Below are 18,013 nucleotides of genomic sequence, written 5' to 3' on the forward strand. Positions count from 1 at the left end.
TGTTTGTAATTATTTAAATTCCATAGAATAAGAAATTTCTATAATGCATATACGTTATTGATCTCAAATGTGTTAATAAATAATAAAACGCTTTCTAGAATTGATTTTCAAAAGATTCTATGAACATAATAATATACTTAATCGTCGGAATATTTTATAAAGAAATATTTAAAAATACTAGCATATTTGAATATGTTGCAATATCGCTCAAACAATTTCTTTGCTTTGCAATTTAAAAAAATAAAACGAATCTTAGACAAATTAATTATCGAATTTTACAAAAATCGATGATTCGCGAAGAATTTATATCAATCGATCGTTTTCGCGGAAAATCACTATGACATTGCGTTTATTACGAAAATTCTTAAACTATTTTTTATTCTGTTACTTTAAAAATCGTTTTTCGTGAAAGAGGATCATGATTTTAGAAAATGAAATGATAGATTTGAGCTTAAAAATCTTGCTTAAAGTATAATCACACATTGAATCAATGAATTATCGCATAAACTAATTATAATAAATTATTGAAATTCTAGCCGATGCGTGAGATCATGGCCGTGTCATATCAACGATCATGCTTGCATTAGACAACCATCGCATTACTCGTACAATTTCATCACTCTTGTGAGCATGTTGCCGGTTATGCCAAACAGACCGGAAGAACTGTTTAAAATGAAAGGATATCACCTGCCAGGCTCTGCGATACAATTCAGTATGGCGTTTTTGGAAGCGCGTGCGCCACCTGGAATACAACGAGCCACAGAATCGTGTTTCGCGTTGAGAAAGCCCGAACCCACACAAGCTGTTTTAGTAATGACGCAAAGTATTCAAGGTCCTCAAGAAATCGAGCTCGATTTAAACATGGAGGTTTATCATAACGCGCATTTCGCCGGAAGCGCAATAGCAAAAATTTTGATTTTTGTTTCTCAATACGAATTTTGATAAATTCTTGTGAAACACGAATGGAGAAATATTTAAGAAAAATATTTGAATCGATATTTGTCCTTTATATTAAATTTTTAATATAAATTTTAATTTTGCGAGTGTTTTATTTTAATTATTCTGTAAAATAATCTTTTATTGTTTATTCACAATAATATTAATCAGAATATTTTGATTCTGAAAAAGAATCTTTAATCGATCTTTTGTTTTATTTTTAATATTAGTTTTTCGAAATTATATTTGTTTAAATTTAACTTTAAATAACTTATAAATATTATTTAATTACTAAATTACTAAATTTTATATCGCAAAATCAAATGTTTCGTAATCAAAAAACAACAAAAAATAGTTATGTAATATAACAGAACATTATTGGGAATAACTTTAAATAATTGGACAAGAAAAACGAAATTTATCAATATGCTATGAAATGATTGAAAATTAAAATATGCATGTTTACTTTTATTTATGTATTGTAAAAAATAAATTAATCGTTTTTAAATATGTGTTCCAGAATGCAAATATATTCTAAATTAAACATTCATTCTCTATTCAGATAATCATTTATTTGAATAATCAACGTTCTGCAAAATATAACTATAAATATTCTGATCCACATCGTTTAAATGTACAAAGAGAAGCGTTAGAAATAGCTGTAAAAAAGTAAAACGAATCATGATAGAGCAACAATTTTACTTTATATTTTGGGTAAATAAGTCGATTTGTATGTACATAGAATATATTTGAATTTGTACACGTGAGAAGATGAAATAAAATCACATAAATCGTTTTAAATCAAACTTTCGTTTATCTCTATTTTGTAAATGTGTACCTTATCAAAATCGACACGCTTCAATAACGAAACGTTTGATTTCGTTGTATCTAATGATAAATCTATTGCCGACAATCATAATTTATGTACATGTTACAGCACTTTTTAAGAAAAATCTATCATATTCGATATATCTAGCTGTCAAAAATGACGATATTTCTAATATTTCCACACATCTATCATGTAATATAAATGATTGCACACTTTCGCACAAAAGTCATAGGAAATCGTACTATATTAATTTACATATTTTTTGTACAACGAAGAAAATATAAGATGTAGATCAAAAGTGATCTCGCTTGCTTATTTTTCACTATTAATTTGAGGATTAATAACTTTGATGAAAAAGCAATAATTAAGGAAATCGTTTATAATAAAAACTGTTAAAATATTTATTAGAAATAAAAGTTCCATTCCAAGACTTTTGAGTGAAAGCCACGTATATTATTATTGATTTTATAAATTCGGTATATATACATACGATATGTAAATATATTTGTATCTTTTTTGTTGCGTATCTAAATATTTCTTCCCTTTATAAGATGCATAACTTAATTTATTTTGAGATCTTCAGCATTACGTGACCAGTTGCACGAAACAACCGCAGCGTGATATGAAATATCAATAAAAAAATAAAATAGAGTTAACAGAATGTAATTCGTGTCGAAGCAATGATACATTATTTATATGGATATGCAAATAATCATTAATAATAGTTGTATTAATAATTATGATTGAGTATTTTTTATAAAAATAAAGATAATAATGATAATAATAATGATTTATTTGGAAGCTCGAAATCTCAAAGTATTTCGCAACTCTAGATAAGTCTTCTTTCTTTTTATTATTTTCAAAACTCTCGAAATTTGGTTAAAAAATAATATAATTTGTACGATTAATATTAAATCATCGAGAAAAAATAAAATATTGCTAGTTTATAAATTGATAAATTTAATAACTTTAAAAATTAGAAGTTGTAAGATTTTACTACTCGATGAAATAGAATACCTTTAAGAACGAAAGAAGAACGATATTCTTGATTTCGAGAATTTTGAGATTTCTAAGAATCCAAAACTCAGATTTCGATCCATCAATAATTTTAAACACTTAACAATACGTTATAAATTATTAAATGAAACGAATAATTAAAAAATAATTTAAAACGGTTGGAAGCTGGATATTATAGGCTCGTGAAATATTAAAATTCAGAATAATGCACAATTATTTCTTCTTGAAGCAATTTAATCGAACAACAGAGTTTTAAAAAGTATATAATACGTATATAATTAAAATTGTATGTATAATCGAAGCAAAAATTATTCTATAAATACAGATCCACAGGATCTGATCCAAGTCAGAGATCGAAATCAAAAGTCCTTGTAAATATGAACGACACATTTACAATTTGCTTATACATATCTATACGTATGCGTATTCGATTTACAGCGTGTGGTAACGATTCGATCGAAGACTCATAAAATTTATTACTTTTAAACTTTTTAAAAGAAAATGATTCTTACTATTAAACTCTCTGTATAAACTTTTGGCCTTTACCCACGCTATTGGAACGCAAATAAATTCTCGATGAACGACTAAATTCAAGTTTTAATTGCTGGAGAAAACGCGATTTATATATCACAAGTATGTATTTCTGGCAATGTACGAAAAACGTGTGAATCTATTCGTGTCACGATGCGTTGCAAAGAAATTATTCTTGAGCTGCAGTTGTATAGATACTTTACCAAGATGTATTTTACACGTTTGCTCGTTTAAAAAACGATTATCTTTTTCTCGCATTGCCGTTCGTTTTTTTTTATCCTATTATTATTAACATTGCATGTGAGATCCTTGTCGACGAGTTTCTACGATAGTGATAGATGCTTTCCATTCTCCACGAAAATTGTTCGTCTCTTAAACCGATGCTATATAATTTTCATCGTGTCTTTTATATTTTTATTTATTCTTTGCCGTTTACACGAAAGCGCTTAAAATTACTGAAATTTAATAAATTCTGATATTTATTTTACGTACGAACGAATACAATATTAAAAGTTAACAATATTGATCGATTTTTTAAGGAAAGCATCCACGGCAGACTTTATAAAGGAATTATCATTAACAATATTAATGCACAACGATATTAACAAATATTACTTATAATAATTATAATATATAATGGTAATATACAGGATGCGGTATAAAGTTGCAACGATATACGAGTTAATTTTTAGAATGTAACAAAAAAATTGTTTCAAATCGAAATTCATTAAGCGAGGAATTTATTGATATAAAAACACCTTTTGAAACTATCATATAATATCGTGAATAATTTCAATACGTATAATAATGCAGTAAATAAATTAATTGTATATCATAATTAAAATTATTGTAAGATATATTACTACAATATGATATTATTCTTTTATTTAATTTAAAAAGAAGACAAAAAATAAGATAATGCTATTTGTTTAATAAATTTGAAAACACGAAGGGAAAATTAATTTTGGTGAATGAAAATATTTTATCCAAGTTTTCGAATAATAAAACTTTAACGATTAAAACATTCAACACATAAAGACTTCATAAAAACGAGTTAATATCTAATTTTTAAATTCATTTAAATTCAAATCCTTAACTTAACCTTTCACCTAAATTTCGAGAGTTTTCCAATTCCAATTTTTTAAAAAAAAATGACGAATTATTAGTTATTCTGAGTTTGCATAAAATAACACATTTAAATATTTAGAATTAATGTAAATTTACATTTTGATATATAGAGATTTTATAAAATGGAAAGAAGAATTATAGTTTTATAGAAATTTTCAAATTATAAAAATTCTATTCTTCACATGTAATAAGAAAAAACTTTTAAAAACAATTTTTTGTTAAATTCTAAAAACAAATTTAAATATCGTTATAATCCATTTATCTCGCACTGTGTACACACATATAATAATATATGTATATATGTATGTATATATATATATATATATTATAATATATATATAATACATAATATATATAATAATATATACATATAATAGTAGTAATATATTACTACTAATAATGACAATAAATAGCGTTATCTAATGTAACAGCCTGAATGCAACAACAACGTTGTTGCGGCGTTAATCGATGACAGTATTGATACCCTCTTCACTCTTATGCTATCGATAAAACGAAAAATGATCTTGACTAGGATCACTAAAAATCTTTAAATCTATCAATTAAGCAGGTGCGAACAATTCCAAGCTTTAGTCAATTCTCAATGTTATCCGATTATTTTAATAGTCAAAATTAAAAAAGTTAGGGATTTTAAGATATAAAAAAAATATATAACTATCGATATCTTAAGCATAGAAACTAATTTAAATAGTTGTACTAATTTATAAATAAAAATTTATAAACTTCAATGTTATGTTGTTATCTTTATAAATTTTTGAATTCATATTATAATTGTACGATTATATAAATTTTAATATATTGTTATAATAAAATTTTTAATTATTTGAATAATAATAATTGCTAAATTAATTTAATAATATCATTTGAATTAATTTTCATTTTGTTCTTATATATTAATTTCGTGTATTATTTTGATTGTAAAAATTTAAAAGATATAAAATAAAAAGATCATTGACAAAAAAGAATTTGACACAAATGCTAAAATTTTTTAAATTTTTAATTCAAAAAACTTAATAATTCATAAATTATTAAAAGTTAAGATTTAAGATAAGATTTAAATGTTCTTGCATGAATAATTGGTCTTTTTAATTTAAATTTAAATTTATATATGTAATTTGAGAAATCTATTTGAATACTATTGTTCAGTACAATTATCTAATTCGCACTTGCTTATTTTTTAATAATTTACCATATAGGCGCCAAACGTGTGACAATTCTGAACAATTTGAGTATAGAATTGTATCAAAAACATGTCAAAACGGCACTTTATAAATGTAATTCGTATTTGTACGTGTACATATCGTACATTTTATTACATCTTGCTATTTATCATGATTTAAGCATATACTGTATCAAGTTTTTTTTTTTTTAATATGAGTACACAGTCTATTAATTTCACTACTTTATTTAGTCCTCAAAAAAAAAAAAAATTTTATTAAGAACATAATCGATTAAAATTTAAAATAATTGAAATAATATTTTTTTATTTTTAAAATTTTTTTTGGTTTTTTTATTTTTTTAATTAAATTAAAATTGTGAATTAATTTATTATAAAACATTTTCAGAATTTAAATGCGTTAAGAAACGCAAAAATATTGGATCGGTCAATCAATAAAGAAAAAGTAAAAAAAAAAAATAAAATCTTTTTAAACCTTGACGAGGACTAAATATACATAGATATATATTTTTAATAGGTGAGCAATCGAAATGTTTGGCACCAAATTTATTGATATAAAAAATTGTTTCATGTAAGATAAATTTTATGTAAAATAAATGTTCATATTTTAAATACAAAATAAAGGCACGTTAAAAAATGATTTTGTGAAATAAAATGTGTACTCTTTAGAAAACTGTTTACTATGAACATAATCTAAAAGATAAATAATTGAAAAGTATAGGCGCTATATTAGTAAGCCAATATAATTGGTCCACTTAATGTTATATTTTTCATTGCTACTAGCATCAAAGGATAGATGCAATTTGAAATAATTTGTATCAGGATTGTTCAACTATAATGCTTTATTTTATTTTATATGATTTAATTTTTTTCAAAAAATCATCTCTATTTTTCTCAAATCGATTCAAAATCTTAATTTACATTACAAACAGACTTTTATTTAATATAGGCACTTAGAATGTGAACATTTAAGATTTCACTCGTTTTCCTTAATAAATAATCCATTTAAAAATACGCTTGTACCATTATTTTCTTGTTGTTTATATCTTTTTTTTATCATAAACTATTTATTCTTTCCATTTTTGTATATTTTGAAGATAATTTTTTATCTTTATTGTTAATATATATATATTATATGTATATATTAACAATGATCAAGAGCACAAAGTCGAGCAATCCTGATCTAATTTTTCACAAAGGTAACAATATTTGCACTATGATATATATTGTCTATATTAAAACAAAATTTAAATTCTTAAAAAAATGTTCATGGTATATTATTCGTGATAGTATGATAGAAGCATACTAACTCTTATTTCGTTATTATATTATTTAGATTAAAATCGACTATAAAATAATATTTATTGTGTTATCACACAAATTGAAATTTGAGTACACGAACGTCGTAAAAATCAATTAATTATATAATTATCAAAAAATATGACTATGCATGTTGCACAATACGTTGAAATTATTTATCAAACAAACTTAAAAAAAATATACGTAATGTTTAATTCAAAGTAAATATCTAGAGTATCTGGATAATTTTAACTAAAAAAAAAAAAATAAAAATATATATATATATATGTATATAAATTATGGCTAAAAAGCAACTAATTATTTTTTTGAATATTATTATAAATTTTAAAGCACTATAAACCACGGCATATGTAATTTATATTTATATAGAATATGTAAATTAATAAACAAATAAAAAAATAATAGAACAATATTATCGACATACTTATTAATGCTCTTTCCCATTTTGATGTAAACAAATTTTAAATTTGTGTGTTAATTATTTTCAATAGGTATATGTAATAGCTCGATTACAATATTAATAGGGCAACTTATTAAATAACGTAACCAAAGTTACTTACATACATATTGCGTTTGATATTACATTATCAATATTATTTTGAAATTATATACTGTGCGAATATCGTTAACGAGGCATTTGCGATTCTTACAGAATGTGAATAACGGAATTGATATTAAACTTTATACATATGTAATATATGTTTTATCGATCGTTTCTAGATTTTCGTTTCTAGATTATTTGTAATTAAAAGTATATAAAAAATTATTTAAGAACAAAAAATATCCGTGGCCCTCGTTTTGTATTAAAGTTTCTTACAAAACGTAATATATCACAACTTTGTTGCTTTGTTTTTGTGAAAAAAAAAAAAAAAGAAGATATAATCCATTATGGAAAACTTAAACATTTATTCTCAAATAATCTAATTAAATAACGTCTTTCCTTTAACTGCACTCGAAACGTTTTGAATTTTAATGAATGTATAAAATAAACTCAATTCATAAGAAATAGTTGATAAATATTATATGAAATAGCTTAATAATAAGTTAAATTTTTTTTTTTCGACAACGAAAAACTTACATAACGTTGTTATCATCTCTTCTTACTCTTCAATTTTCAAATTTCATATTTTCATAATTCTTCTAATTTATTAATTTTATCATATAAAAATATATATTATAATGTATCGTAATATCACTCGCTATTTTTAAGTATTTCTTTCATTAACGTTATATGGCAATATATTATGTTATGCGTATACACGTGTGCTTTTATGTTATATATATTTTTTTTGGAATATTTATAACGTGTCAAGAATTCTTTATAGATAGAAAATTCTTGTTCTGAAATTAAACTCTTTAATAACACAAATAAAATTTGTTTCTAAGAATATATATTATGTATCTATCAATAGAATACGTTATACAGTATATCATAAATATTTTTCTATAAAAGTTATATCGATATATGCCTTGAAACTTATGCAGTTTCAAATATTAATAAAAAGAAAGATGTTATAACGTTGATGAATTTCGTAGAGATTAAATACGAATTTAAATAAATCTCGCAAAATGATTAAGAATTAAATTACTTATACAAGAAAGGAAAATAACGTACGTATGTAATGATTTATTTTAAATAATTTTTAAAAGAGAAAAGAAAAAACGAAAATTGCAAGTAAAACGAGTGCAGCTAACTGAACAGACGTAGATCCTATAAAACAAATTTCAATCGTTCAACGAATAATGCATCTTACGTCTTATCTTTGCTGGTCAAGCGATTGTGTTATTATGCATTTCTGCAAATTCTCTGGATACCTTGTAAACATAATATAAACGCTCGTAGAGATCTGATGTACAACCAAAATCTCGTATATCGTTTAACCAATACGAAGATGTACGTCTACTGGTATCTATATACGTAATTAGATATCCCTTGTTAGGAGATTCTTGTGAGACTACCAATTTCGTGTGATCCTCGAAGAAATTCACTTGCAAAAGTGGTACTGATAATTCCATCATAATAGTTTTATCAGTTCTTAACCACCTTCTCATTCGTGGCACACAAATATTCTTCGACTGCTTTGGTGTAACTCGGTGTTTCTTAATTTCACCACCTTAAAACGCATTATTAACAATTATTGATTTAGTATATATGTTTGTATAATAAATAATATATGATTATATGTAAATTTTAACAAAAGGAAAATTCTGAATTCAGCGAATCAAAGTTATCTCTCGTTTTTCGTTCACATCTTTTTTCATATTAATAAAATGTATAATAATTTTTTTGTTTATAATTAAAAGCAGTTATTATATTATTTATAGATAATTATCCAGTTTTCTCAATTTCTCAATAACGAGAAACCAATCGATAAAATGGAAAAAGTAATGTGCATTTTATTATTTGAAAAAAATTGCTATTACACAGAATTTTGTTTATACGAAATTTGCCTAATTTTAATTTAAAATTAATTTAAATTTTTTTAATTTTATGTACATTTATAATAGTGTGTACGTAAGCATACCACTGCCAATTATCTTTTATTAATGTTATATAAATAAATCATTATGCAACGTTATTAATATTTAATCAAAAGTTTTTGCATTTTACGAATCTTTCGAATATATTTTATAAAATAATTAAAAAAAATTATTCCAATATACTGCTTTCTTTTTTGTATATCACTTTAAAATTAATATATATTATTTAAAATATATAATATGAAAGATTATAAATTCAAAAAATAAATAAACATAGATGCATTTACAAGGAAAAATTTCTAATAATGATGATTTGCATTGATTTATATGTAGATTACATAGATTTGCATGATTTATATGATACAAAATTATATTATATTTAAAATTTATGATGATAATGGTGAAATTAACATAAACACTATCAATAAATTGTATAAAATATTTACCTTCAGTCATAAATTTATCCATATATTGTGTGAAACGTTGCAATAATACAAGTTTTTTCTGCAGAGCAGCTGGAACATCTTCTTCTTTTTGATATCTTGTTACTTCGTCATCGGTTGTCACGTACTCCACTCTTCTTTGCAAATAAAAATTGAGTAAGATAAACGCATAACAAATATTTAATCCTTTACAGTAAAATTCTCTAAATATCGTTATATCTTTCTTATTTTAAATTCCTCTGAATCAAACTATCACTTTAAATAATTTGAATACAAAAAGATAAATATTATAATTGTTGTTTTCAATAATTGTTAATTATTTTATTTCATCAAATATCGAAACAATATTAAATTTTATATAAAATATATCAAAACAAAGAATTTACTTTAAAGAATTAAATTTATACTGTCAATATAAAAAAAATACCGACCTTCTGTCATGTGTGTAACTGATTTTGGTATGATCATTGAAGAGGATGCCTACAGATTTGTCAGATAATTGAAAACCTAGGCCGTATTTATTCGAATAATCGATCCACTTAGTGATAAACAGAGGTACGATATCCCTTACAGGTGGATGATTACGTATCTTGTTTTTACATTTTATTTCTTTGATGCAATTTTCTAGCGCTTGATGTATTTGTATACTCTGAGCTGTGGATCCAATAATTTTTTTCTGATCTGGACAAAGAACGCTGCTTAATCTTTGTCTGAATTTCGGAACTTTTCGAAGCTTTCGAGCTAACCAACTGATCACTTTCGACCCCTTTCGTAAGCTTTTCTGAGAAAGATTTGTTTGATGATGTTGCTGTTGCTGCTCCTGCTGTTGCTGAGATTGTTGGATGGTATGAACCTATAATTGCGATAAAAAATATCGATTAAATTATCGATTGAACGGAATAATATTTCTTATCAATGAAAATTGTTACATTAAAAATTAAAAATTGTTAAAAAATAAAAATTAAAGATTATTGAATTTTTAATTTATAAATTCTCAAATTTATGTATATATGTATATATGTGTCACGAATGTAAATTCATTTACAATTTATTTATATTTATATTTTAAATGAACTTTATACGATCATATTTATTAAAAAAATTAAATATTTTAATATAAATGATCTAATTTATATTTATAATATATTTATTTATTAATAAAATAAAAATAAAATTTTTTGTTTATAATTTAAGATCAATAATTTCATTTTAATTAAGTATTTTTGTCTTAGTAGCAGAAATACAAATAATTCGATATAATTATTTAAGCATTTTACTTATTGTAAAATAAAATATTTCATTTAAAAATTTATTTATCCTTTAAATTAATCCTTTAAATTGTTAAATTATTTTTTTTAAATAATAATCACATTTAAATATCCAATAATATCTAATATTAATAATTCAATTTCTAAAATATTTCATAAAATATTGGATAATAATTTATTCATCGAATATTTTTAGAGAATCAATTCTAAAGGTAAAAAAAAAAAAGGTAAAAATTGATATAAAATCGAAAGAAATATCGATTAAGGCTTATTTATTAAATTATAAATTATTCAATTTTGAGTTGAACAAAATGAGACACAAATAAAGTAAGATTGTTTTATTTCTTTCACATCATTGTCTCCTTCTATTTTTAGCTTCATCTAATCTCGTTTATAATTTAATAAATAAATTTTAACCGACAATTTTATATACCAACTTTTATATTTGTTTTTCTCTCTAGAATTGATTCATAATTGCCTCATATATATATTAACATCTCATATATTTTTAAATTACTATAACTTATAATTAATTAATTATTCTAATATATCTTCAATTTTTAACTTTAAATAATATTTTTATCTCTTTAATATGATTTTTGATTATAGTTAAAATACTTTTTTAATTTATATTATAAATAAATTATAATAATGTGAGTTTATAATATAGATTTGGCAATGATTTTTTATGCTATTAAATTTAATTTTTATATTAAATTTTTTTAAATAATTTTTTTATTAAAAATAATTTTTTTATTAAATTTTAAATATTAATTTCAAATGTTCAAATGTAAATATTAATAATTAATTTTTTTAATATATAACTTATATTACATGTATATATATATATTTATATATTTATTTTTTAATCTTATTTTAGTTAAATATTTATTACTATATTGTATCGTATTTCATTATTACAATAATCTTAATATTTTTAATATCTAATACTTTATTTTTAATAATTATTAATTTCCATCTTTTGAATTAAAATGAAAAATTGTAATATAATTATTTTTATTATTGAAATATTCTTATCATTTAAATTCGTTATAATCACTTTTTTTTTTATTTTTGCTCAAATATTTCTGAAGTGAGATATGACCTTTTAAAGTTACTGCTGACTATCGACCATTTTACTATATCTACGGAACTGGAATTTCATCTCATATTACTTTGCACAATCTTCTGAAACTGAAAGTTTCGTTCTATTTCTTATAGAAAGTTTACATAATTTTATTTTAAATAAATTCTTATCCTAACCTGCCGATATTATCTTTCTATATAACATTTCTTTTTTATAAAATAATTTAATTTCACAATCTTCTTTTTACCTTATTAATTTTTCATAATAATTTAACTTTTTACTTGACCAGAAAAAAGTGTAAACTTTATAAATTTTTTGTAAAAGGAAATATTATGATATAATGTATAAATTACCAATATTAAATTATAGTATAAATTAATTTTTTTTAGTCAAATAATTATATATATATACTTATAGCATATACAATAAATGTAATATACTTATAAATGAAATTCATTTACAGATTACTTAAATTTTAACATATATGCATATAATATTATATCTATAAATATTCTTTTTATTTCATTTTATTTTATTCATTAAATTTTTAATTATTTAAAAATTATTATTAATGATTTATTATACAAAAATTATAAATAGATTTTTATTTATATATATTCAAGAAACAAAATTATTATGATTTCTATATTTTATTTTAGTATATCATTCTTGATATTTATTTTATTAAAATTAATGTTTCGATTAGCCAATAAAAATATAATAAATATACCATATATCTTGTTAGCATTTATGCATATATATTTTATTAAATTATAATATTAAATAAAATCTCTCCGATAAAGAAATAATACTATTCTTCTCATAATAATAAATATTTTATAAAAATCTTTGTAATTGCAACTTGCATGCATTTGATTGTAATAATGAAGAGATGAAAAAATTGTACAATAAAAAATAAGTAGTTTAAGTATATGAATATTTTTTTATCTTGTATTGATAAAAATAATAATGTTAATTGTCAAGTTTCTTGAATTTACAAAATTTAAGAATTAAAATTTAGCATTTATATGAATTTTTGAATGATTCTCAAACTTTGTTTTTATATATCTATATTATAAATATATCATTTCATTATTTAATTATATTTTATGTTTACATTGTATTTATATTTTTAATTTCAAATAATTTTATCTTTTCATTTTATCTTATTTAAACGATATATGTAATATAAAAAATGATATAGCAAGGTAAATATTATATAATATATTAAATTATTAGGAAATTGCATTATCTTTAGTCGTGTTTAATGCTTTGCATTGCATTATTTTTTAAGTTTCCAAAATTTCAGATATTTATTTGATTGTAAATTTGTCAAAATGCTATTTGACATCCGAAATATTCTTATTTTATATTTTAATGATCTCATACCATAATATAAAATATCATATAAAAAGCTGGGACAAATCGATGCAAAAATAGGTTGATACATAAAGCGGCATTATCTCGGCATTGCATGATAAAAATCGAAAGACTTCATATATTTTTTATTTTTGAATTTTATTTTTTTTATTTTGAATAATAAAAAGTATTTTCAACGTATATGCTATTAAAATAATTTATATCAAATATAAAATATTTATGTGATAGTTATGTAATATTTGTAAATCTATTAATCAATCTATATAAAACTATTCAAATGTAATTTGTTATAATCGTTTTTGTATATTACTTTATTTTTGCAGTTAGAATTTAGAATAATATGTTTATTTTATTTTATCTTTGTAAATAATTAAAATACAGAATATTCTTATATTCTTTTACAAATCAAATTATCTATAAGTAAAATTCTTACGAATCGTTGCCTAGAACAATTAGAAATAATCATATGTTAATATCAATAATATTTGAAAATAAAAAAAGACATTTATTTGCTAATTTTCTTTTTGCAATTAAAAAATTATTATTAGCCTTGATGATAAATACAGTGAAATCAAAATATAAGTATTATTTCTATGATAAAAAAAAAAAATAATAAAAATATAAAATTGTAAATTAATTTTAATTCCACACCACAATAAGAAACAAAAATACAGAATTTTAAGTTAATTTTAATTTCAATTTATTCATTTGATTAAAAAAGCACTTAACTTAATATCTATATTAATTGATAAAAATATTGTTTGAAATTTTATATTTAGAGATTCTATGACAACAGTTAAAGGATAATCCTTCTAAGAATCAATTAAATTACTTTTGTTAATTAAATTTTGTTCAAAGAGATGAGAATACGACTTTTTTGTTTCATTTTTTATCTTTTTTAGTATTTCTTTTGTCAATTAAAAATATGGCAACTTTTTAAAAGACTGATTCAAATTATATTTTATTTATAGTTTATTAAAAAAAAATAATTAAGTAATTATTGCAATTATTTTATAAAAAAATTTTTAACTTTTTATAAATTATATAATTATATAATTATTATTATTAGCTTATCGTGAATATTTTATTCATAAATATTTTGTTTTATTTGAAAAAGTAAATTACATTTAAATAAAAATATTCTTTTTTAATATTTAAAAATTTTATTTTTATTTATGTAATAAATACGAATTGTGAATAATGAATAAATACTATTTTCCTATACTTCCCTACATCATTCTCTCTTTCTTTTTTAAGTTTTTTCATGTATTTTCAATTTCTAATTACAGACAATAAATAAATCTCAAGAACAAAGATGGGCAAAATTTGAATTATTGATATTAAAAATGTTAAGAAGAAAGTTACTTCAATAACTAATGTAAATATTCGAATATTTTAAATAAATTTATTATTTAAAGTAACTTTGTTCGAAATTTTATTAACTGGTTACTTTTTTTAATATCCAAATACCCATCTGAAAAGTTTCAAAGATCTTACATGCATGATCGAACGATTTACATTAAAAAATAAACGATCGTCAATGATGATTTACCTGAGTATTATTAAGTTTCTGATTTCTAGATGCAATAGAATTGGACGAAGGCGACGACACCGGATCGATTACAGAGGGACGTGGCATTTGGAAGCAAGAAATACGAGGCAACGAAGCTGGTACGTATTCCTTGGTGAGATAAGCGTGTTCCTTTACTCTCTCCAAAGAAGGTCTGAGCTCAGGATTCGGTTGGAGGAGCCATTTGATAAGATCTTGCCCGTTTCGGCTCGCTATCGAATCGTCAACCTCCCGATAATGATTGTTACATATCCTCGCGTACGTTTCTTTTAGCGATGCTGTGTCGAAAGGTGGTTGCCCTACCAGCAGGGCGTACAGTATGCACCCGAGCGCCCAAACATCCGCCTCGTAACTATATGCTTGCTTATACAACACTTCCGGCGCGATGTAATTCGGTGTTCCGCATATCGTCCTGCGCATACAAACGAATTATTACAATTTTCACGTGTGTCAAGTGCACAACTGTTTCTTATTCTCGAGATAAATCGTGAACAATTTTTTTTTTTTTTTCATTAAGGATGTGTTCCAGCAAGTTATATTCGTTGTGTGCGTTTCTCGTAGCATTCGAATAATAGGAAGAATTAAGGCAATATTTAATTTTAATTTTAATTTAGATTTGCATGTTTGCCCAGTAAAATTGTTATAGATTTTAAATAATTTCAAATATTATTATATCTGATTGAAATATTTTTGGGAAATGTTATATCAAAATTATCGATAAATCGATTATTATTTTTTGAATATTTTTTTCTTCTTTTAATTATTTTTAGCGATACGTGATATTCTCAAATCTTGATTTAATATTGTTCATTTTATGAGAATTTGTTTTTATACTAGCATGTGTACAAAATAATGATAGTCAAAGATTCAGAAAAATATACTTTTTTTTCTAAACAGAATGAATACAAGAAACCGAGTTCAAATAATAAATAAATATACTAAAGTATTAGTATATTATAAAAATATTATAAAAAATTCGAAATGATTTTGATTAGAAAAAAACTCTTTTTTACATATATATTGTAATTAATGATACAATACAGAGCAGGCATTTTTCATAAAAAAATAATTAAAAAAGAATTAAAATTTTTTCATAAAGTTAAAAATTGATTAAAAGAACATAATTATGTGTGCAGCATCAAGATCGAAATTTTTCAAAATAATTTTTTAAATCAATAATTACATTTGTAAAAAGAAAAATTATCTTTATTTATAAAGTCATTTTATAATAACTAAGCAAATAGTATTTTTCATATTTATGAACACGAGCAGAAAAATAGGCAATTAAAATTTATAATTAATGCACATATATTCGATAAATTTTCAAATTCGATTCGAAAATAAAGCTTCGTATGAAAAAGATTTTATCCATTTTTTTCTACTTATTTTTTCATGAGGAACCACTCCCTGTCCGGTTGTATCACGAGTAACGGAATATCCTTTATAACATCGAGTTACATTTCCCTCTATATTGTGCAACTTTCGTATGAAACATATTTTTATATAACGAATTATTTACGAATTATTTAAAATGATTTTATTATTCGTTTCGTGTATTTTGAATTCTTTATGACTATGACCAAAAAAATTAGAACAATTTCCAATATTTTTTTGTATTTTTAATAAAATTAAAAAACATTAAAATACATTATACAATAATTTATATATAATGATACACAATATCTTTTTTTTTCATGCCACATAACTAAAATATAAAATAAAATATATTAAGAATAGTTGGAATTTACTTAAAATATTTTTATTCATATTACCATAATCACTACATTAACTGAAGAAGAAAATTCTTTATATTTGGAAAAATCATTTAAAAATAAAGTATATGATAAAACATATATATATAGTGTATGTCAGAATGTTATAATCAAAACAAAAAGAGGAAATGCAAATTATTTTAATTATATTGATAAAAATTATTGTTATGATACTGTTAAAGCCATTAAATTTTTCTAAGAACACTGAAAAATATTGAAAATTGTGAATAATTTTTTTATCTATATATAATTATATCACATATTATTATATCACATTAATATATCATAAGTATTCTATATTATAAATATATTATAATTCTGAAAAAATACAGAATATTTCATATTTAATTTTCTTTTTTAAAGAAAATTATTTAATTATATTTTTCCTGAGTAGTTAATTAAGAAAGAATAATGAAAGAAGCATAATTCAAATGTTTTTGAGATTATTAGAAGACTTATAGAAAATTAATCATATTAATTTAGTAATACTGTTATGTTATACATGACTGAATCATATATGCATTTAATAAGATGAGCAAAATCGATGATAAAAATTTTAGAAGAAAAATTTTAGAATTAAAAAAAAATAATTTTTTCTTTTATATTAATAAAAATTGAAATTATACGATATATTATGATTTAAATTTATTTTCTGTTTCTCAAATTAAAATTTCACCATATATATTTTAACTGTACATTGAACTAGTTATTAAAATCTGCATTCATTATTTAAAATTTTTAATGTTTTCAGAAAAAACATATAACATAAAATAATATCGATACTTTCACAAAAAAATATATAATTTCATAAAAATAAATTTATTTTTTAATTAAAATTAACATATAATATGTAAATAAACATATAAAAAATATCAGTGTTTCATTATTTCGGTATAAAGTGAAAATGTGAACTGACGGAAATCTTCAAGACTAATAAATACGAAAATATTATATAAACAGAATAAAATTTATCATTAAAGTTACGTATCATTAAATTTTTTTTTATTTTTATAAAATTTCTTTGTTATATCGATATCTATAATAGTAAGAATATCG

The 18,013-nt window shown here is 22.0% G+C and overlaps 2 protein-coding genes across 3 annotated transcripts in view; one reads left to right on the top strand and one right to left on the bottom strand.

Annotated features, from left to right (window-relative positions):
• LOC107999588 (fibrillin-2) overlaps positions 1-3,269 on the top strand; it is a 24,534-nt gene extending 21,265 nt beyond the window's left edge. The window contains exon 19 of the mRNA XM_062072020.1: positions 537-3,269. Within this exon, the coding sequence (XP_061928004.1) occupies positions 537-942 (406 nt within the window). The 3' untranslated portion in view covers positions 943-3,269. The remainder of the gene's footprint in view (positions 1-536) is intronic.
• LOC107999607 (serine/threonine-protein kinase PLK1) overlaps positions 2,996-18,013 on the bottom strand; it is a 52,439-nt gene continuing 37,421 nt past the window's right edge. The window contains exons 5-8 of one of the 2 annotated variants that reach the window (XM_017059552.3): positions 15,168-15,597; positions 10,312-10,733; positions 9,884-10,014; positions 2,996-9,070 (exon numbers count right to left, since the gene is read on the bottom strand). In XM_017059552.3, coding sequence (XP_016915041.2) covers positions 8,727-9,070; positions 9,884-10,014; positions 10,312-10,733; positions 15,168-15,597 — 1,327 coding nt within the window. In that variant the 3' untranslated portion in view covers positions 2,996-8,726. Of the gene's footprint in view, positions 9,071-9,883; positions 10,018-10,311; positions 10,734-15,167; positions 15,598-18,013 lie in introns of both variants that reach the window. The other variant, XM_017059551.3, reaches the window with a different exon arrangement.

Source organism: Apis cerana, linkage group LG2, assembly GCF_029169275.1.
Source record: "Apis cerana isolate GH-2021 linkage group LG2, AcerK_1.0, whole genome shotgun sequence".
NCBI classification, from domain to species: Eukaryota; Metazoa; Arthropoda; class Insecta; order Hymenoptera; family Apidae; genus Apis; species Apis cerana.